Source organism: Myiozetetes cayanensis, unplaced genomic scaffold (genome assembly GCF_022539395.1).
Source record: "Myiozetetes cayanensis isolate MyiCay16 unplaced genomic scaffold, myiCay2020 scf3, whole genome shotgun sequence".
Classification (NCBI taxonomy): Eukaryota; Metazoa; Chordata; class Aves; order Passeriformes; family Tyrannidae; genus Myiozetetes; species Myiozetetes cayanensis.
Genome location: NW_026087521.1, coordinates 13,113,552 through 13,135,624, shown reverse-complemented (window position 1 = coordinate 13,135,624; position 22,073 = coordinate 13,113,552). Strand labels below are relative to the sequence as shown.

General features: G+C 37.5%; 1 protein-coding gene across 6 annotated transcripts in view; it reads left to right on the top strand.

Annotated features, from left to right (window-relative positions):
- Positions 1–22,073, top strand: part of SRPK2 (SRSF protein kinase 2) — a 140,148-nt gene that overhangs the window by 95,701 nt on the left and 22,374 nt on the right. For all 6 annotated transcript variants that reach the window (XM_050325143.1, XM_050325147.1, XM_050325142.1 and 3 more), the window contains 8 exons: positions 6,371–6,479; positions 7,012–7,099; positions 7,222–7,309; positions 12,637–12,743; positions 16,187–16,352; positions 18,382–18,407; positions 19,830–20,076; positions 21,053–21,541. In XM_050325143.1, coding sequence (XP_050181100.1) covers positions 6,371–6,479; positions 7,012–7,099; positions 7,222–7,309; positions 12,637–12,743; positions 16,187–16,352; positions 18,382–18,407; positions 19,830–20,076; positions 21,053–21,541 — 1,320 coding nt within the window. The remainder of the gene's footprint in view (positions 1–6,370; positions 6,480–7,011; positions 7,100–7,221; positions 7,310–12,636; positions 12,744–16,186; positions 16,353–18,381; positions 18,408–19,829; positions 20,077–21,052; positions 21,542–22,073) is intronic.

Below are 22,073 nucleotides of genomic sequence, written 5' to 3'. Positions count from 1 at the left end.
TTGTAAACTGTGGGTTTTTTTCCTCTTTTCTCACCTGCACTGTCCTGAGATGTTACATGCTTCTTTTCCACATGCTGTTTTTCACAGCCCTCACCATTGTCTGAGGCTCTCTACATCTTCATTTTATCTCAGTTTCCTTAATTTTTGTATTGGCTATATTAATTTTTTTAAATATTGTTAATGCATAAAAGTCTGATTGCAGTACAGTAGTGTTGATACTTAAGTTTATTTTAATGTCACTGCTAAAGTTGTACATCTGTTCCCATTAGGGTAAAATGTATACTGTGCTTACATGTAAAACCATAAATAACAGGTCTGTCAACTCTGGGTTTTCTATTGTTGTAGATTTCAAGAATATGAATATACTTTAGGAAACATTAAAATTTTATGACTTCAGATTAATGCTTTTGAACAGCCAAAAAGCACTCTATGCACACTGACTGTATCCAGTATTCTGTATTCCTCATACCAAGAAACACTTCCTATGTCAAATAGCATAAAGTCTTACTTAATCAGGAGGTTCTGTGAAGCTTGGAGATGTGCTGTTTTAAGAAACCTCTCTCCCAGCCTGGAATAAGTGTTTTGTATTCTCAGATTTAACAATAGAAAGTGACTATTTCACTTTGGTGTAAAAGTTTTATTAATATATGACATTTCAATATAAGTGGCTTACAAATGCCAATAATGAAAGCCAAAACCAGTAAACTTCAGCTAAATGTTGAAGTCTTCAGCAGGGAAAAGAAAAACATGTCACTAAGGCATGCTTAGGTATTTTGTTTTGGTTTTTTTCTATTATTTTTGTTAAAACACATTTGCTCCTTAAGATAACTCTCTTGGTATCTCTGACATCTTCCATCAGTGACTAAGGATTTGTTTAAACATCTGTTTACTTGTAAAGTCTGTATTTCCTTGAGATTAAGCATTTCAAGGCCCCAACTTAATTCTTTCCTGAAATAGGAGCTGTGTTTAATTTCAAACAATCCATTGTTGTCTGTGTTCCAGTATCTCTTGCAAAATGCCACCATCTGCAGAAACCAGATCACAAAACAAAAAAATAGTCTTAAGTTTACAGCCTGCTTATGAGTTACCTGTTTAACTAGAGCAGGTCAGGAGTGAGATTTGTATGCCTTTAAAACATGTTATACTAAGAATGCTTGCAGGCTTCCTGAAAAATTACATGCTTAAAGGTTCTTCTAAATTTTTCTGATCCTGAAGCTTTGAATTTTTTAAAGTGTATTAAAGATAGTTCAAGCTTTGGTTCATTTGGGATGGGATGATTGTTATTTGTTTCTACGAGAGCAGTGGTTTTGTTGTTCTGGTGGATGATTTACCTGTTTTCTGACCCTAATTTCCTGTAAGACTGAGCAGTGCATTTCCTTCCTTTAGTCTGCTGGGGTTCAGCTGATGGGAAGCTCACTATAAGGATGTGAATTGAGTGGGATTGGGATGATCTAGGGCTATAGAGACTTTCTGTTTGTATATTTTATATTCAATTTAGGGAATTAATAAGTTATTTGGTAAAAAATTCCAGGGATGGCTTGTAAATACATTGTTTCCATTATTTTTGAGAGATGTTCTATTAGTTTGAATAGCTTTTCCTGTTTTGGGTAGCCTAATCTGTATTTACAGAGTGGTAGATAAAGATTTGGAAATCATTATTTATTAATGGAGTGTCTCTTTTATTCCTAATCTTGTCTTCAAAATGGCAGCCTTTGAGGGTTTTTGAGTGAAGCTCAGAGCATACTTGATCTCTTCTCAACCCCAGTCTGAAATTTCATAGGAGGGCAATTTTGATGAGGAGTATATAATTAATTTTTTTAATGAATTCAATATATGACCTGTTCACTTCCCGTTGAGTATTTTTGTTACAAATTTTATTTTTAAGGATATGTTACTGTGTGCTGGGCTCAGTGACATGGTGGTTAGTAAATAGTCACAGCAGTATTTTTAATGCAAGTTGGATCTGTTTGAATTAGCACCTGATGTGAAAGAGTCAACTTAACAGCCATCTGTGTAAAGCAGACTAACCTCTGTTCCCTGGGGGCTTCCTCCAGGGCCTGTTCAAATCTGTGCCATTCCTTCTGTTTGTGTCACTGAATTTATATTAAATACTTCTCAAATATTTATTTGTGTAAGGAATGGAAATATCAAAAGTCCAACTACATAATTTTTCAAGGGGTACTTAGACAGTGAAGCGAGTTTTTCTTCTTCTCTGTAAAGCCTTGAAACACTTGGCGATTTTTTTCAAGAGCCTGTTGTGTCATGGATGTAATTGGAATTTTTTGCTTCTCTGATCGTCTTCCTTGCCCCCTGGAGATGTCTCCCATTCATCCCGTTCACAAAGGGAATAATTCCCTATACAAACATACAACGAGCCAGCTACAATTACCAATACATTCAGGAGGCATTCAGGAATAATGATCTCATTTTTCTGACCCTCTTTCTTGCATGCATGTAGCTAGCTAGCTGTGAGAGAGACTTTTTTTTCCCTGTGTGTGCTGCTGTGAATACTACAACAGGTTTGTTTTTCTTTTGTTGTCACATTATCAGCAGTGCCACTTATACATTGTATATTTTCCAATGCCTGTATTGTTTTTCCAAAAGTACCTAATTTTTCCCAAATAGTTAATTTTTCACAAATGCTTTCATGTTACTGTTTTTAGAAATACTTTCTGTATCATGAAGAACTGAAATAGTTACATTCGTTACATTCAGGATGACAGCAGTTTTTAAAGTGCATTTAACTGTGTTACTACCTGATTGTCCACAACCTGTAAGTGCACATGTTGCTGACATGAATGATCAGGGAGTAAAGTGTACAGGAGTGGTAACTGATTATTTCCAAAACTGCTCCTGTTGTGGCTTAGGACAGTGGAAAGTATCTTCTGAAATATATATACTCAGAGAATATGCTACCACTTGGCATCTATCACATATGCTGGTGTATTGCTAAAATTAGTTATGACAGTGGTGTGGGGACCAAAATAACGTGGGTTTTACATATATAGTATTGTTACACTTGCAACACACAGAGTTTACTAAAATAACTTATCAACCCTCAGTTTATTAATTTGACTTTGATGTCCTTGTCTGATTTCCTCTGTATGGTGTTTTCTTTTCTGTCTGTGATGGGAAGAAATTATCAAAAGGTTTTGATTACTTTGAAGCACAAGTATGGAAAAAACTGACTTACAAGGCACTTGTTTGCCTAAACTATTCTTAGAAACATATTATTACCTGTATTTAAAGTCTTCTTCGTTGAATGTTACGCTGTTAACATGTTAAAAAGCAACTGTTTTGCATAGTGCAAAAAAATTATTTCTGGACATTGTTTTGTGTACTTGAAGGCCCACTTAACATCCTTCTGGCAGTGCATGAATTGTGAGTGCTTTACATCTGAAGTCATATAACTATTAGAGAATGACTTAATAGAACTAGATATTTAGGAAAATTGCCAAGTGTTCCAGAAATAATTGTATTGTTGAATTTTGAAATCTGTTTGCAGACCATAGAGAGGTGTTAAAACTAGGTATTAAGATAATTCTAATTTTTTTTAAATTCTATCTGTTTGCAAAGGAAAGATTATTATAGAGGGAATAATGTTTCATACTTCCCACTGTTTTCACGCAATGATAAATTCAGCAAAAACTCAGATCTGAAGAAATGATCCTGTGATGGTGAATTATGTGGAAGTCTCTACATAAATTTTGCTGTCAGGTCATCAGACTTGATTCATTTTACAAATGCAAACCTTTTCAGTAATGGAAAGGTAGAATTTCTCTATGTTGTCTTAACCTTCCACTCTATGACTCAATCATCCTGTATAGAGTTTTATGGAAAAAATTTACCAAGTAGTAATCTTTTTTTTTGTTTGTTTTAAAATGGTCAATAGCTGTCTTAAATAATGATTATATTTATCCAGATTGTTAAATGTCTTCATCAGCTGTTACTAGAAGGATGGTTAAAAAGACAAATTAAAACTTAGATTTTTCCATCAGTGTGGATTCACATATGTGTGTTTAATTCAGCAAAATTGCTCTAATAATGAAACTGCAACAAAGTTGACCTTCATATGTGGCTGATACTGTTTCTTTTTGCAAATGGACTGCATAATAGTCAACACTCTCAGTAAGTCCATGTCCCCCCTGCTGTTCCTGGAGAGTAAAATAGGTGAGGTGTTCCAAAAGTGGTCTGTTTTTTTCTTGGGAAGGAGTTTCTGCTTGGCAATGTGCACATCCTCACTGAGGTTGGCACAGTGGGAGGTATCTTTTTAGGTTGCTAGGTGAGTTACCTTGGCAGCTTTCATGAACGTTTGCTTCCCAGTGATGGAGGAGTGGGGAATTTTCCCCTGAGGGCAGTCCTGAGACTTAATCCTAGTCTGGATCCCTGTGTCTCAGTCCTCCTGTAATGCCTTGTCTTGTGCTGTTGCTGAACTAGGGCCTTCTTGGTGTCTGTATACCTAATGATTTGTGAGGTGAAATGTGGTGTGTGATAGTAAGTATGCACTTCTCATGGGTTAAGAGTATAAAGGTTGTTCTCATATCAGGGTCTTCACAGATCTGTGTGGAATTCTCATGGAAAAGATGTATCTTCCTCACCTTCGTGCTAGGCTAGGGAGCTGGGACTGCTCTGTTCATGCTACCTGTGCACATCAGACTCGTTTTGGTGCCCAGTGGGCAGGGAGGGGGTCAGGTCAGTGCTCCAGAGCTGGGACTTGCTCTGCCCTTCTGAAATTGCTGTTGCTTGGCTCACACCTGCCCTGCCAGGACAGACACTTGTGATTGCTGCTCCCCTGATGCTCTGGCTGAGCTGTCGGAGTCTCTGGCTGTGGGATCCTGAGTGGGAGCCTGGGCAGCTGCAGCCGTGTTGGATGGGTCAGCTTTGGTTGGAGCTGTGAGCGAACCTCCAAGTGTCTGCTGTGTGCTGAGCTTGAAGTTACACCTTAACATACATAGATCAAAGCTGTGTGTGTTTTAGAGCTTGTTAGACATACCAACATCTAACACAATACTTTATTTAAGCTTTATCCTTCTGTTGAATATGTAATCTTTATAATTCTGTTGTACATTTGTGTTAAATTTATTAATCTGCTCTGGAAGCATTTGAGAGAAGTTCATAAATAAATCCTTGAGCTTCTGTTAAGACAGAAGATGTTATTAGCAGGAAAAAAAAATAAATATATCCAGATTTGACATCACTGTTCCACAGATAAAAGGAGATAAGAGAGACATCCCTGTTTCAAATCCAAGGAATTAAGTTATAAATTCACATTGTTGTCTTAACTGGGTACCAGATCTAACAAGATTTTCAGGGAATTTCAAAAAAATATAGCAACTTAGATTGCGTTATGAGGTTTTCCCAATTCCAAATGGAATAGTCAATAATGGAGGATCCTGCCAAAGGACAGCTGGGCAGGACATCGTGAAGGACCAGAAAGAGACAAAGAAGTGATACCTTGACAGCCGCTCTGAGTCTGCTGCTGGTGATGTCCTGGAGGGTTCATGGTGCAGCTTTATTATTTGTTTGCAATTTAGGCAGAATTGTGGATGTTATTGTTGGTGTTAAGGTCTGAATAAAAATCTTGTGTGATCACTGGCTTCCCTGTGTTTGACTGGGAGGAGGAATGCCTCTTAAGACACAAAGGAAATAAAAGGCTTCATTACACCTCCTCACACTGTCTAGAAACCTGAGCTCCAGCCTGCTCTGTCCTGTCGGCCTTTCTGTCTCAAGGGGCTTTGGAGGACCTGTGTAGTGGTTTAAGTTAGGACTGCAGACTTTAGCAATTAAAGAGCATTTCAGACAAAGCCCAGAGCTGCCTGCTCTCTCTTCCTCACTGCAAAACCCTCAGACATGAGAAAAATGCATTGCTGCTGTGGGTCACGAGCCAAACAGAGGAGCAGCAATAAGGTCTGCATTGTTCTTAACGTTTTCTCAGGAAGTGTTTTATTGCTGCTGTTATTACTAGAAAGCAAATGGGAATTAAAACAATCTCTGTTGAGATTCTGCCATCATCCAAAGTATGTTGATTGGAGAAGCTTCAAATATGATAAAGAAATAATGTAGATCTCTTCTGTACTGTCTGTGAAGTGGAAGATAAGCCTGAGGAAATACAGAACAGATGGTAATATTACCATAAATAAAAGCCATAAGAGAGAAGGGTGAGTAAACTCTGCAGTAGTTACAGGACATGAGTTTTTTCCCTCCAAGCAAAGCAAGGCAGAATTTTTGACATTAAAGTTTGCTTTAGATTTCCTATTTATAGTACAGGACAATTTGAAGAGGAAAATTTATGGTACAAGAATGACTTGAAAACCTGGGAATTATTGTTTGTTTTCTGAATATTCTTTTTCTACTCATTTTTTCATGAAAGGAGGCTATCATCCAGTGAAAATTGGTGATCTTTTCAATGGCCGGTATCATGTTATTAGAAAGTTAGGATGGGGACACTTCTCTACAGTCTGGCTATGCTGGGATATGCAGTAAGAAAACTATTTATTTCCATATGCTTTTTTTCTTAAAATGTTACTTTATTTTGTCTGCAGTAAATTTTATGTGCATGGTAAAGTTATGTAAATGTTTGCTATCATTTTATGCAGACAGATGACTACAGTCATACTTTGATTAAGGGTATAGTTTATAAAAGCTCTCAGAATAAATATAATTCTGTTTTCTTTGACAAATAAGCTTTGCTTATTGAATTCTCATGTCTTGAACATGCGAGAATAAGCTAATGTTTTTATTTCTGTTGTATCTTTAATAAAAAATATATTATACCATGATTAAATGATAAAATGTGTAAGCAGATTCCTCTTTTAAAGACATTAGCACCAAGGCAACAAAATATGCAATAAATTAGGCCTTTAATAATGCTATTAAAAGTTCTTCTTAAGTGTAATTTCAGTATTTTCTGTCAGAATACATTAGACTATGAAGTATTCTATTTAAAATTTCCCAACCTTTAAAGCATGTTGACTCAGAGCATGTGTTAAAAATGTTTCTGTTCTTTTCAAGGGGAAAAAGGTTTGTTGCAATGAAAGTTGTAAAAAGTGCCCAGCATTATACAGAGACAGCCTTGGATGAAATAAAGTTGCTCAAATGTGTAAGTACCACTCTTGCAATACAGTGTTCAGTACCAGTACTTCTACTAATAATGAATCTAACTAATTAGTATTTTTAAGTGAATTTTTTCCTAAAATGTCAGTGTTTGCATTATTGGTTTAGGTTCGTGAAAGTGACCCTAATGACCCCAACAAGGACATGGTTGTACAGCTAATTGATGACTTCAAAATTTCTGGGATGAATGGAATTCGTATCCTTTTGAAAACGTGGCATCTTCCTTAAAAATGGGCTATTGAGATAAGTAAGCATTTAGCTCTGAACTTTTTCTAGTTAGTTGTACTTGAAATATGTAAAGTAGAAACACCAAAATATAAGCAGATGCAAAGAATAGTCCAGTGTGTAATGCATTCCCTGCAGTAAAAGTAGCTTAGCTTTTCTAAATACAGTGCAAAATTTAAAAAAAAAAAATAAAAATCACGAGTCCTGTCATGGTGTGGTAGAACTACAAGATAGTTTGCTTTAAAACTAGAGTTTTAATGAAAACATTTGTAGTAACTGAAGCTTACAAGAAATATTGTTTTGTTCTGGACCGGTAAAGAGAAAGTGTCATTGTCATGAAGAAGCTGGTTTCTGTTTTCTTGTGGGAAGTATGAAGATGTGGAAGTTCTTGTCTTGATCATGTGATCATCTTTGGCCAGGTGTTAACCTTGTTTTTGGCAAAGGTTGTAAAGCTTTACCTTCAGATGCTTCCTTTAAAAAAAAAGGGGAGGTGGGGACAGGGGAAAGGAGAGACACAAAGTAAAATATGACTGAATATTGTTCTTGGGGAAAATTTTAGGTCTGTAAATAGATTTGATTTTAGAATTGAGCTAAACTGAGTTATCCTTGCTCATTACATATTTTAGCAGTTAGGTTCATTTAGCAAATGTGCTTTCATTTACTGTTATAGCTGGTATTTATGTGCATGCTTGTTGAGTTTTGGAGCCCTAATAGCAGACTTCACCATTCCTGGTGTCATACCACCAGACAGAGACAGTTCTTCTAGAGAGCTTTGTCCTGCATTTTGGTCATGTGCCTTCAACCTTCAGCAGATCAGATTAAGGTGACTTTCACCAGCTCTCATCTTCCAGGAGAGGAATGTAGGTGACTTGTCAGTAAATCTGAATGCTCACTAGAAAGCATCCTTCCAGAGAGAAGTGTGCAGCAGTTTTCATCTCATTCATCTGTCTCTTGACATTAGTTATGGGGTCTTTGGGTATGTGGTGAGTGAGAATGAGAGTGTGGGGTCAGGTATTCTCAGTTATAGACTGGTGCCTTAACTCCTTTTCCATTTTCCTATTTTTAATTTGTTCTGTAGTTGCTTCAGTGGTCAGATACCATGGTAGAAAGTGAAGATAGTACAGTCTGCTTTCGTCCCCTGGGTTTTATCATCAAATTAGAAAGAATTAAAATAAACCATACAGTTGCTAGTAGTCATTTCAAACTGAATATAAATGTTGATCAAAGAAATTGCTTAACACAGTGAGGCAAAGAACCCAGGGTCGGGTTTCTTGATGCTGCTGCTGTGCTACCAGAAAATAGGTTTAATTTATGAGTTTAGATGCTTATGAAGAAGCATTTTATAAATACCTATATTTTGTCTAACTGTTCACAAAAATATAATGTGGCCAGAGCACTTCAGGTCTTCAGCTGACAGCTGTACAATTGAAGAATAATTAAAGTTATTTTTAGAAATAAAAAATTTTGATTTATTGTTTTTATGGTAAAACACTAATATGAAATAGGGAATGAGAAAATGCATTCATAACTATACACAGAAACAACTCTTACCTGTTTATCAGAGCAGTTTCTCATAATGTTCTTAAATTCTTGCGAGGATTCACATGTATGTATACCAGCTGTATTAAAGGTGAGAACCATTTCTAAGTGTGAAGAGTGGATTTTGTTAGTGATCATATTTTGAGAGCATATCCAAACTTATGTCTTTTTGAAATATAGCACATTGACAAAGCCAAAAGGGATCATGTGCTAAGGGTTCAGGTAGCTTTGTATTAACAGGTTAAAATTGAACACCTGATGTTGTTTTATTCTATTACAGTTTTTGTGTTGAAAACTCTGGCAGTATAGAAGTTTTATTGTGGAAGGCAAATGTTCTTGCCTTACTGAGAAGTAGATTTTCCAGAAAAGTACCAGTGCACAGGATGGGCTGATACTGGGCTCAAATTTGAATTGCAGCTGTCTGAAGTCTGTCAGTGACTGCCAATGAAAATAAGATACCATGTATCTTTTTCATCCTGAGTTTTTTGAGCCATGGTTGGTTGCACTGATTATTTGATCAACTCCTTTTTATCTTCTAGGGAAAATGATCTTTGGTGCATGTTCTCTTGGGAGGGAGCAGGTAATTGATTTTAATGTTTTGCTGCTGTTAACATTTTTAAAATGCCATGTTAGTGCTACATTAGTGTCACTGAGTTGAACAGGTTGAGAGGAATAGAGTAATTTAGGATTTTTTCCGTGGTCTGCTGTTTCCAGCTTCCTTTGAGCAAGTCACTAAAGATCTGTTCCTTGACTATAAATTAAAACAACATATGCTTCTTAGAGGCTTAATGATTGGTTATGGATTACATTTAAAAGTTAAAGCAAGACAGAAGAGTGGTGGGTGAATCCTTTGGCTGGCTAATACCACGAAATGTCATGGAGCTTCCAAACAGGGAAAATTGTCAAGAACAGTGTAGAACAGAGCTGGGAGTGTGCAGAGCCATTGGCCTGCACTGTGTATGTGCAAACAGTCATCTTTCTCTTTGAAGCTGTAATAAGTGTTTATATACAGAGGAATTTTAATAATGTGTGTTATGCTCTGTTAGACTGAAAATTTTTTAGTTACTTATATATATGAAAAAGATGGCAGTTATGATTTTTTCATGAAATAACAGAATTACAGAACTTGGTACTTTGGTGTTTTAAGTTAGTGTAGACTATTATGTTTATTTGCACTGGATATTTATTAGAACCTTAATAAAGGTTCATCTGAGTGTAGCATTTTTTTAAGGAAAGGTTCAGATAATCACATAAGGAACAAGAGTTTGGAGAGACAAGGGAAACAATAAGGAAGGAAACATTCCCACACAATCAGACATTATAATGATTGTAATAAATGTACCTCCAAAGAATATTCAGCATTAATTAAATGCCATGGCATCTAAACTCTCCCCATCCAGAAGCAGCTGAAATACCTCTTGAAGTCTTTCTGTGTTGGTACTAGAGCCTTATTTCATTTAGCTTACCTATCCTTTAACCCTCACCTAAATGCTCTAGTAATGTGTGTTTTGAGTCAAGAAGGAACAGCTCTCAGTACTTAAGCCTGTCAGCTGGTTAATGTTATGTTTGCTCTCACTTTTGCTGCTTTGCTTTGTTTCCCCCTTTCAGACATCCCCCCATAGTGCTTTGAAGAGCGTTCCACAAGAGGCATGTCCACTGGGTGGGTTTATTTTGGGCTTTTTGGACCTACTCACCTGTCAGGATGTTGATGCTGTAGGAAGATCCAGGGGCTTGCAAGGCTGGTTACCTAATAGTTAATGCATAGCTTTTCCCAAACTCTTGGTTGGGGATAGTCTGGCTTACAGCTAATGTTTTTGAGACCAGGATAGTAAATCAGACAACAGTCACATTTTCACATGCCTGCTCCCAACTCTGAGCCTGCTCTGTGTCTTCTCCCCATTTCAGTTGTCTTTCCGGTACTGAATATGCCTTGACTTTGTCAGAGTCCTCCCAGCAAAATGTTGCAATCTTTTTTCAAGTAGACATCGCTTTTCTTTCTTGTGACCCTTGCTCTTTTTGTCTGCCTCTGCCATTTCTCTTACATCTTACTTCTTGGTGCCCTCCCATTTCAGTCATTCACTTATCTACCTCCCCTTTTCCTTGTGGTTACTGGCAAGGCTTAACACTTCAGTAAGTGTAAGGAACGGCAGGAATGTGCACTGAAGAGTCTGCAGCAGCAGTGATCTGAAGTACTGTGGGTGGGTGTCCTGAATTTAATTTCTGAATGTTGCAGCGTCTTGCCTTTATGAAATCTGTGTTGCTGTAGCTTTGCAACTTCCCTGCATGGGCTCAGTTAATAAGCCCTGCAGAGCTGATGTGCTCTGCTCATCCTTTATGAAGGCTGGGTGCTCTGCTAGTGACTGCTGTTCATTGTGGGGTACAGTAACCAAGACTGTTTCCTCTTCTGAGTGAACAGAGTTTTGTGATGTTCTGAGTGGACCTGATTGGTGTGATTGGGAAATGACTGTTCTCTAATACAGGAATTCAGGATCATGAAGTGAGATGAAGTTAGCAGCAGTTTTGTTACAGTTCTTCACAAGGTGCTTTGACCTTGAGTCTTGAGACCTTTTACCTTTGGTCTAATTTCACTATAGGAAATGTGGATTTTAAAACTTGAGCTTTGTGCATGTCAGTAGGTACTTGAGAAGAACGTAAATGATAAACTGACAAGGTAAGTCTCATTTTGACACAAGTTAAGATGGTGACTCAAGATCATTGTCAAGACTCCAGTTAATAAAACTTAGAGAAGTTAGGTAAGGTTTCTCCACTAACAGTGTAGTTCCATATGAATGGTCACTGAGATAGTTCAGCTTAATTCATTGAGATTTTCCTGCAGTATCCATCCATTGATTAATTTTATGTTATTTGTGTTACATTATTCTTTGCAAGGTTATAGTACCGTATGGTTAAGATTTTAGCATCCTTTCCAATTTCCAGGGACATTAAGGTCATTCCCAGTTCATCTGAGGATTAATTCTGTATGGTCAAACTGTATAACTTCTTACCAGAGTGTTGTGGTTGGTAAAAATTAAAATCAGCTTTAATATCTGAAGATTTTCTCAATAGAAGGATAATCTACCCCGGTATATAAGTGTAGAATTGCTTAACTTAGGAAGGCTTTGAACTACAAATTACAGGAAGTTCCTGTACCTTGATTTTTTCCTAATAATCTTCCCTAGTAATCTCATGTTGGCCTCTGTCAATGGCCAGTAGTAAATGCTGAGTCACATTAAACTTTTTGGCTTTGTAAGTTGTAAGAGACCCATTCTCTTACTACTCTGGTATTTGTTGTCAAGTGATTCTTAATTGAACCTAATAAAGATTTTTAGTATGGTTTGTTTTCTAAAACACTGTTGTTGCACACTTCTGTTATTAAAATCTCCTATACAGATAATTTAAAATTTATGAGAAACTAGAGATAATAGGCCAAATCAGTACTTTTAAGTGTTTCAAAGAGAACAAAAATGAATTAGTTACTTTTTACAGTTACTTATTTGTTTATCCTAGTGTCGTTAACATGTAGAAATAATGGACAAGATTTTCATGATTAAAATGTTTTATTTTAATTTGTTCTGCAGTTGGGCACTGGTTTTGTATGTGTTTATATCTAATTGAGACAAGGTACCAAAGCATATACCATGTTCTGCTCACTTTAGGGGGAACCCCTAGGTGATGATTGCTGTAGCCACTACACAAGCAAATGCTTGTGTTGATCTCATCAACAAGTTTATTTGGAAATTATCCTTAATTAAATCCCAGATGTCTGTATGGTCTTTGAAGTGCTTGGACATCATCTTCTAAAATGGATAATCAAGTCCAACTATCAAGGCCTTCCTATCCGTTGTGTAAAAAGTATAATTCGACAGGTAAGATTTGTTAATAATCAGCTTTATTTAATAATTAGGTTTACTTATTTAATTTAATTATGTTTTCCCACCATTGTTAACAATTTGAAGGCTAGAATTATGATATTTGAACTGAACTCTTACTAATTAGTATCTAAGGTAAGATAATTTTATTGGTAATCTCAGTGGTTTGCAAGAGCATCTTTCTGGGTAGCCTGCACTTCTGCATGCTGGTGGGTTTTTGGGAAGTTGTGTTTTTTTTAATCAAGGTTTTCCACTGATAAAGGAGTTTCCTGAGCTGCTTTAGAAAATAAAAAGTTGAAAGCAATGAGTCTTTCTTCATGGATGTAAGGATATTCATATTAAATTGCAGTTTTGGTTGACATGTTATGCTTTTTAAATATATCATCAGAACTGTGGGAAATAATACATTATGATGATGAAGAAAAATTTTATCTCTCTGAAGAATAGACTATAAATGAAAATAACCTGTTCTCTGAAAAATTGCTGTCTGTCTGTATTTAAGTTTTTGTAGAGTCAGGGTTTTAAAAAGGTGAAAACACTTCAGAACATTTCATTAGGAAGTGTTCTTTCAAAATATGTTCTTTTGCTAAGCTGTGAAAATCAAGTTGCTGAGAGGTGATTGTAAGGAGAAGTAGTGTTTCAGCAAGGAAAAACCATGTATGACAGAGTCATCTAGGGTGGAAAAGACCTTGAAGATCATTGATTCCAACTGTTAACCCCGCACTGCCAAGGCCACAACTAAACCATGTGCCCAAGTGCCACATCTACACATCTATTAAATACCTCCAGGAATGGTGATTCCACCACTTTGCTGGGCAGCCTGTTCCAACGCTTGACAACCCTTTCAGTGAAGAAATTTTTCCTAATATCTAATCTGAACTTCCCCTGGCTCATATCAAGGACATTTCCTCTGGTCTTATTGCTTCTTACCTGGGAGAAGAGGCTGACCCTCACCTGCTTACAACCCCCTTTCAGGGAGTTACAGAGAGTGATAAAGTCCCCCCTCAGCCTCCTTTTTTACAGATTTCACCTCCTTCAGCTGCTCCTCAGCACACTTGTGCTTCAGACCCTTCATCAGCTCCACTGCCCTTCTCTGGACATGCTTCAGCACTTCAGAGCCTTTCTTCTAGTGAGGGGCCCAGAACTGGACCCAGTAGTTCAGGTGTGGCCTCACCAGTGCCAAGTACAGAGGGACAATCAGTGCCCTGGTCCAGCTGGCCACACTATTGCTGGTACAGGCCAGGATGCTTTTGGCCATGTTGCACACACTGCTGGGTCATGTTCAGCTGTCTGTCGACCAGCACACCCAGCTCCTTTCCCTCTGGGCAGCTTTCCAGTCCCTCTGCCCCCAGCCTGTAGCACTGCAGGGAGGTGGTTGTGACTGAAGTGCAGGACCCAGCGCTTGGCCTTGTTGAACCTCACACAAGTGGCCTTGGCCCATTGATCCAACCTGTCCAGATCCCTCTGCAGAGCCTTCCTGCCCTCTAGCAGATCAGCACGCTCCCCCAGCTTGGTGTCATCTGCAGACTCAATCCCCTCATCCAGGTTGTTGATAAAGATATTAAACATGACTGGCCCAACACTGAACCCTGGGAAACACCACTGGTGACCAGCCATAGGCTGGTTGTCAATCCATCCACCACCACTCTCAGGGCCCAGCCATCCACCCAGGGTTTTACCCAGGAAACAGTGCACCCCTCCAAGCCAATGAGCCCAGTACCCTTTGGTGAGTCCCATCTGGCATCAGAGACCTGTGTGTGTCTAAGGGATGTGGCAGATCACTGACCATTTCCCCTAGGATTATGGGGACACACATGAACCTGTGTCCCAGCTGAGGGGGCTGGATCCCCAGAGAACAACTGATCTGACTATTGAAGGACGAGGTGAAGCAAGCATGAAGTACCTCAGCCTTTTCCTCATCCATTGTCACTCTGTTTTCCCCCTGCATCCCAAAAAGGTTGGAGATTCTCCTTAGCCCTCCTTTGTGAGCTTAAATGCTTAAATCTACTGTAGGATGGGCCAGGGTCAGAGAGGAGTCCAACAAGGGTGACATCCTGGTATGTATCCCCCACAGGCTGCCAGTTTCAGAAGTAGCATGTTTAGACAACTGGAATAAGCTACTTCTTTTGGGGGACTTTTAACCACCTTGATGTCTGCTCTGTGTGGTACATGCACTCAAGGAAGTTTCTGGAGTGTGTGGAGGATGACTTTGCAGCATGGGGTGAGCTGCATATCAGCAAGGAAACAAGCTGGAGATGCACCTTGCTGGACTGGTTATGAATAGAAAAAAGCGAGTTGAAAATGTGAAGACTGATGTCAAGCTTGGCATGAGGGGTTGTGGCAGTCAAGCTGAATGTGAGTCAGTGGTGGGCTCCTGTGATAGCCAGAGCTAACCATGGAGTAGGCCAAATTAGCAGGAGTGTAGGCAGCAGAATAAGGAATCTTTTTCAGTTCTTTAGGACTGTACAGTTTTGGGTTCCAAGTGTAAGACATTGGGTTAATGAAGTGAGTTTAGTGAAAGGCAGTGAAGAGGGTGAGCAGCATATGATGAATAAAAGGTGTTGGGAGAACTGGTTTGGTTGGTTTCAAGAAGAAAAGGCTATTAAAGGGGGAAGCTTTTCATCTCCTCAGCACAGATAGAGGAAATGGGCATCCAAGCTTCTCTTGTCAATAAACAGAGTAAGACAAGAAGCAGTGTATATGAGTTACAGAAAGAGAAATTCTTTGCAATGAGGGTAGTCAGGCATTGGAACAAGCTGTCTATGGTATTTTGCATTCTGCATTTTGGGAGGTAGTTGGAAATGAACTGGATAAAGACTGAGCAGGCTCATCCGATTTTGAGGTTAAATACAATTTTGAATCCGTATGACTTAAATGGTGAGGGCTTGAATCACACACTCTTCCAACCTGAATTGCCTTGTGAATGTAAGAAAAGGTAAAAGTTCCAAGTAATTCAATCACTTCATACCTGAGAAAAGAGGAACAGCTTAGTCCTGGGCGATTAAAAAGCTTCAATTTTTGTGAGACTGGAATTAGTAGTTTGGACTAGTGAAAGTGGCATTGTCTGGTAAGGTTTCCAGGTTGTTCATGTCAGTGAAGATAATCTAGATCCTTATTCTTTCTTCTGCTTGGACAAAACGTGTTCTACACATGTTCTGAAAACTGATTTATGAAAGTTGGATATGAAACACTTCAGTTACTGCACTGATGTTACTGTGCATCAAACAATTTTGTTTCAGAAAGTTCTATAATTCTGTGGTACAGTGGAAAATTGTGGGTTTACACTATGATTTGGAAATATCTCTTTTCCAATTTTTGAGTACTTTTGATCATTGGGATAAAACTTGCTTTATTTTAAAACGCAGATGAGAGTTGAGTTTATTAATAAAATATTTAATTGCAGTTTCAAGGAGCTTTTTCAAAAATGCTTTTGTAATTAGGTACTTCAAGGTCTAGATTACCTCCACAGCAAGTGCAAGATCATTCATACGGATATAAAGCCAGAAAATATTTTGATGTGTGTGGATGATGCCTATGTGCGCAGAATGGCTGCTGAGGCAACCGAGTGGCAGAAAGCTGGTGCTCCTCCCCCCTCTGGCTCAGCAGGTAAGACAGTGTATTTAAGTGCAGTGTAGTAAAATTCCGTCAGTATATTACTGCTAACAGTGTTTTGTTCAGTGAAAATTAACTTTTTAAGTAATGGCGTGAGAAAAATCAATGTCTGGTTAATTCTTTTTCCTGCTCTGGAAACCGTCAGAGAAATGCTTTCTTCCTGGTTTTGCATGTTCAAGTCTCAGGGTCCCCAGATACAGAAGAAGATTTATAGATATAAACTTACTCTCATCCTACCTCACACGCTTTAATGCCTGGGTTTTAGTCACACTGGAAGCTTGCATCTCTAGTATTGACAATAATTAGTAATCATATCTAATTTATGTCTAGTTCCATTACAAGTTCACCAGCATCCTTGTTGAAATTATCTGCCTTCTTGTCAGTTATAGCTGATTCTCAAGATGCAATAAAAAGTTTTAGATTTGTAGTTTTTCACCCTTGAAAATGGACTGTATTGCACTGACTGAACTTGCAGTATGCCCTCCTTCCTAGAGTATAAAATACTCCATGTTGAACTTGCCAAGAGTTTGGATAGGAACTGTACATTATATTTAGCCAGGAGAAACCAAGGTGAAGAGGTTCACAGCAATCAGTAAAGATTAACAGGGAGGAATTGTGGCTTTTCTAGTGATCTTTGGTACTATGGTTGCTATTAATTTGCCAGTTGAGCACATCAGTTTTAGGCAGTGAAGAAATTAGTACCTTTGTAATATTGTCAGAAAGTATATCACAGATTAAAATCTCTGAGGTATAATAAAAATGCCTGCTCTATCAGGGACAAATACAGTGGTCAGAATCTGTTTCACAGCATTATATATTTTTAGATGCAAAATCTTCTAAATTGTGAGTATATTGTTATGAATTTTACGTAATGTGTAATCACAGCTAAAGATTATGTGGTTTTGGTGTGGGAAGTAACTTGATTTTGCTCATGCAGCCTTTATATCTCTTCCTGACATTAAAATAAATAGTATTTTAAGGAATAGACTGATGGGGTTCTTATTACACTTTGTTCTTATCAAATTGTAATTAAATAGACACAGGAGCTGAAGATGTGTTTTCTTGACAGCATTTCCAAGAATAGGCTCTGCATAATTTCTCTTTTTATAGCAGTGATAGTGCTCAGGTTTTTAAGAATATTTTTGAAAACCTTGTCCATTCAGGGGCATACAAGGAGGTTTTTCCCTGAACTTACCTCAGAATGTGAACCTGTAAAACAACTCTGTCTGTGGTTTATTTTGTGTTTGTTAATTGCCAGATGCCTGTTGCCTGAAGAAGTTCATGAGAGGTTCTCCTGCCCTGTTTACTTCCTCTTTCTCACTTCCCACTTTGCTTCTGTCTCCCATATTTGGTTATTTCTACTGGTTTGGGCTATTGGTGGGGGGGTTTATGTGGCCTGTATTGCTGTTTTCACAGTCAGTGTTGTAATCTCATCAGACCTGGTCACTGATGGGATCCTTCTCAGAGGTGCTTAGGAAGAGGCCCTGCTGGAGGTGCTTTTTCTGTGATGTTTTACTTTTTGCCTTAGGCACTTCTTCTTGCCTCCAGTCCTAGCAATCAAACTGTCTTGTTTCAGAATAAAGGAAACATGAATATTTGGCTTTTCTTGTTGAGTACACCACAGTTGTATCTTTGCTGATATTCCCTGAACTGTTTAAGGTGTCTATACCTGCTCAGTCATCTGACTACATACATTTAATCTGTGACAACTCTGCAGTCATTTGATGTTTTCTGTCCACTCTTTACAGATTCAGACTTTCCTTTCTGACTTTCATAAAGTCCCCCAGCCACAACATACTGAACACAAATTGCTCCTAACTCCTTCCAGTTCCAGGTGCTCTAGTGGAGACATCAAATCGATATCAGGCAACATTTGTAAAGAGTAATAAATCTGGCTAGCAAAAAAATCACTGCCTTATTTAGTTAAGAATGTTTTTACATGATTTCTACTACATTTTGCTTTCATTAAAGTTGTTTTTGTAAAAATATATCTTTATTTCATTTATAATTTTTTTCTTTTTAGTGAGTACAGCTCCACAACAAAAACCTGTAAGTATTGTTATATAATTCAACTTAACTGTCTTATTTTCTGTGTGTCTGTGGGTATTAATAGCTATTAGACTGTTAGTAGTCTCTACCTTTTTTAAAAGCTGCCTTTGAATAAAGCTTTTATCTTTCAAGGAACATTTTTCTTTTCATGTCTTTGGCCTTACCAGTTTTAAGCACAGTATTTCTCTGATGGAAACTCTCATAGACATGCAGTTCTATAGCTGTGTCAAAGGAAGTTAAGCACTGCCATTTTCATCTCCTGAGGAATAATCCATTTGTTGAAATCCTGAAAAAATGGGTGCATGCACCAAATATCGTGCATTGCAGATAGCTTAAGGGCATCAAGGCCTTAATCATCAAGGCCTTAGAAGAGAGGGAGTTTTATGAGGTTTGAAAGATCTTTTTGCCATTTGCATATAGCAAATAACTAATGGTAATACAGCTGTTCAGAAATACTTATGGTCAAACCTGCTTTCTGTGTGTACAGATAGTACATTGCAATGGCCATACAACATGGATGAAAATTAACAGAACTGTCAAATTAATTGTCTTGTTTTGACTATCCCGTGGCTTCTTTTGAAGATAACAGGATCTACAGATAAACCTTTGAGAAAATAATTACATGAGGATTTCTTGCTGTGATATCTAAACAATGAATGAAAAATGGATAGATCTCATTTATCAAATAGTAAAAATAGAAGTCATAATTAAGTTAAAATGTAAGAAAGTGTTTCAATTCTAGCTCAGATGTGTTAATTTTTCATTTCCTTATTGTTGTACCTGAGTTTTTCAATCCTTATGTTATATAAAATGTGAAACTTCATAATGGCCATCTGTTGTTTGTGACTCATATGTTTGGGGCCAGAAGGGAATAATAAAAATACTTTCCTTTCACAGGGAAATAGCTGAACAACACAGGATTTGTTTAAAATTTTTCACTGTTTTCAGTCTCTTTAGCTTTCGTGTGCCTTTTTTCTCAGCATTCTTTTGCTGGTCATTACCTGCATTGTACAGAGAGAGAAGTTATGTATTAAATTTATATGCAAGTAACTAATATGATGGCAGATTATCTTCCACATACAGTATCATATGTTAATCTAGATTGACATTTAAGATTATTGTGCCTATTTGAGGTTATAGGATGATAGGAATTTTACTGTGGCATCTTAGATGTATTTTTGCTCATGTAGCTAATAAACAATCATGTAAAACCATGATTAACTATGTAAAATTTTGGTTGCTTTTTGCCTCATATGACCCTAATCATTCCTGATTTGAAGTAAAATGGATCAGTGGTATAATTACTGTATTAATTACCATCTAGTATTTAAAAAAAAAAAATCATACTGCAATTGAGTTTGGTTTGAGATGCCTTGAGAATAATTGATAAGTTGGGGGTTTTTGTAATTATTAATATTTAAGGTTGGAAAAATATCCAAAAACAAAAAGAAAAAGCTGAAGAAAAAACAGAAGAGACAAGCTGAGCTGCTAGAAAAACGCCTGCAGGAAATAGAAGAACTAGAGCGGGAAGCTGAAAGGAAAAAAATAGAAGAAAATGTAACCTCAGCTGTACCATCAAATGAACAAGAAGATGAGTACCACCCAGAGGTGAAACTAAAAACAGCTGATATAGAAGAGGTAGTAGATGAGGAACCTGGAAATGATGATGGTTAGTATTACCTGCTTTTATTGACCTGGAGTTTTACTGTTTCAGACAGGAGAGTAATTGTGCAGTGTTGCTCTGGTGCCAAGAACAAAATCTTCGAACTGTCCTGGATCATTAAGTGTCATTTTCTCCTGTAGGTAAAATTGTAACTACAAAGCCTAAAAAGGTAAAGCATAATCAAACCTACTACAGAAGTGAAGAAAACCATCAATAGCAGTCTATAGCTATCAAATACCACAAAAGAACACGTAGAAAATTTGACAGAATGCTCAGTTGTTGTAGTGCATTGAGTGAAATAACTGCATATCCTGGCGAAGTAGAAGAAAAATAGGATACATTTGTGTTCTATAACATTAATGTAGTAGTTGGAATCATTGTTGCTTTCCCCTTTTCTTCTTGCATTGCTTGTTTGAATGATCTGGGAGGTAATAATGATTGCAGCTTCTTCACTAAAATTTCTGAGATGTCTTGTTAAAATTCCTGTTTAGTCATGGAGAGTTGAACCATAATTGTTATGGTCCAGCTCAGTTCTGGCTTCCCTCATGTTTTTGTCAGCTCTTCAGTCCTGATGAAGGTTTAACTACTGAGACTGTAGTTCGATTTGGTCTGGTTTTGGTCTTCTCTTACTGAGAGTTCTCCTGCTTCTATGATGACTCCCTGATTGACACAGGTTGAGTTGTAGATTTATAAAGCTTTCCTTCAAGGTCTCATACCTCTTCCCTTCATAACATTATTCTTTTCTGAATTGTTTCCTCCTGAACCACTTCCCATTCTCTATTTTTCTAACAGCCTTATTAGTCCTTTCTTTTGCCTTTAATTTAGATTTTAAGGTTGTTGTGTCTTTCAGTGATATTCAGTGTTTCCTTTTATGATATGTCAGAAGTCAAGTAGTTACTGAAGAGTTAAAAATGGTGAATGCCTGATTTCAATCTGGTTTATTGATGTATGACCTAATGTGTTGCTCACTGAAATTTTTCAGGTGAAGCAGAAGATCAGGATGAAAAAGAAGACACAGAGAAGGAAAACACTGAAAAGGATGACGATGTTGAGCAGGATCTTGTCAACACTGACTCTACAGACCCTAAGTGGATAGAATCCCCCAAAACAAATGGCCATATTGTGAACGGCCCATTCCTATTGGAACAACAGATTGAAGATGAAGATGAGGAAGAGGAAGAATGTCCAAATGCAGAGGAGTATAATCTTGATGAGCCAAATGCAAAAAGCGATTACTCTTACAGCAGCTCCTATGAACAGTTTAATGGTGAATTGCCAAATGGACGTCATAAAATACCAGAGTCACAGTTCTCTGAGTTTTCAGCTTCAGTGTTCTCTGGGGCTCTAGAGTCTGTAGCTTGTGGTTCTGCTGTTTCTGAAGGATCAACTGTAACAGAAAGAGAGGAGAGCAGCCCATCTCATGACAGGAGCAGAACGGTTTCAGCTTCAAGCACTGGGGATTTGCCAAAAAGTAAGTGTTCCTCTTAGTGACTTCTGTCCAGTAGCATGAGTGTGTTACATTAAATAAAACAGATAAGTGGAATACAAAGGCAGTGGTTAGGTTAAGAAAACATTGTTAAAGTGAACTGGATGATTTTTCTTGCAGAACTGTGATTTATGGTTTTTCTCTGCTCTAGAACTTGTTTTTAAATATAGATAAATTGTTGTAGATGAAATATTTGCATTGACAAGTCAGTCTGCACAGGAAAGAGAAAAGGAAATTGATAGTTGCAAGTAAGCATTATTCCCATAGTTTAAAGGTAGAAGGTGATCATGAAATCATGTAACCTGACTTCCTTTTATAACAAGTCAGTAATACACCATCTGTTAAGCCCAGTAACCTTTATGTTTGGCTTAAAACATTTATTTCAAAGACATACCTACTTTTGATTTGGACAAATGAAATGTTAGAAATCTAGTGTGGCTGAAGTGTATTCTACTGCTTGGTACTCTGAATTGTTTCAGAAGACTTGAGCAAGTTTGAATTTGTGTGGCTGCAGCTT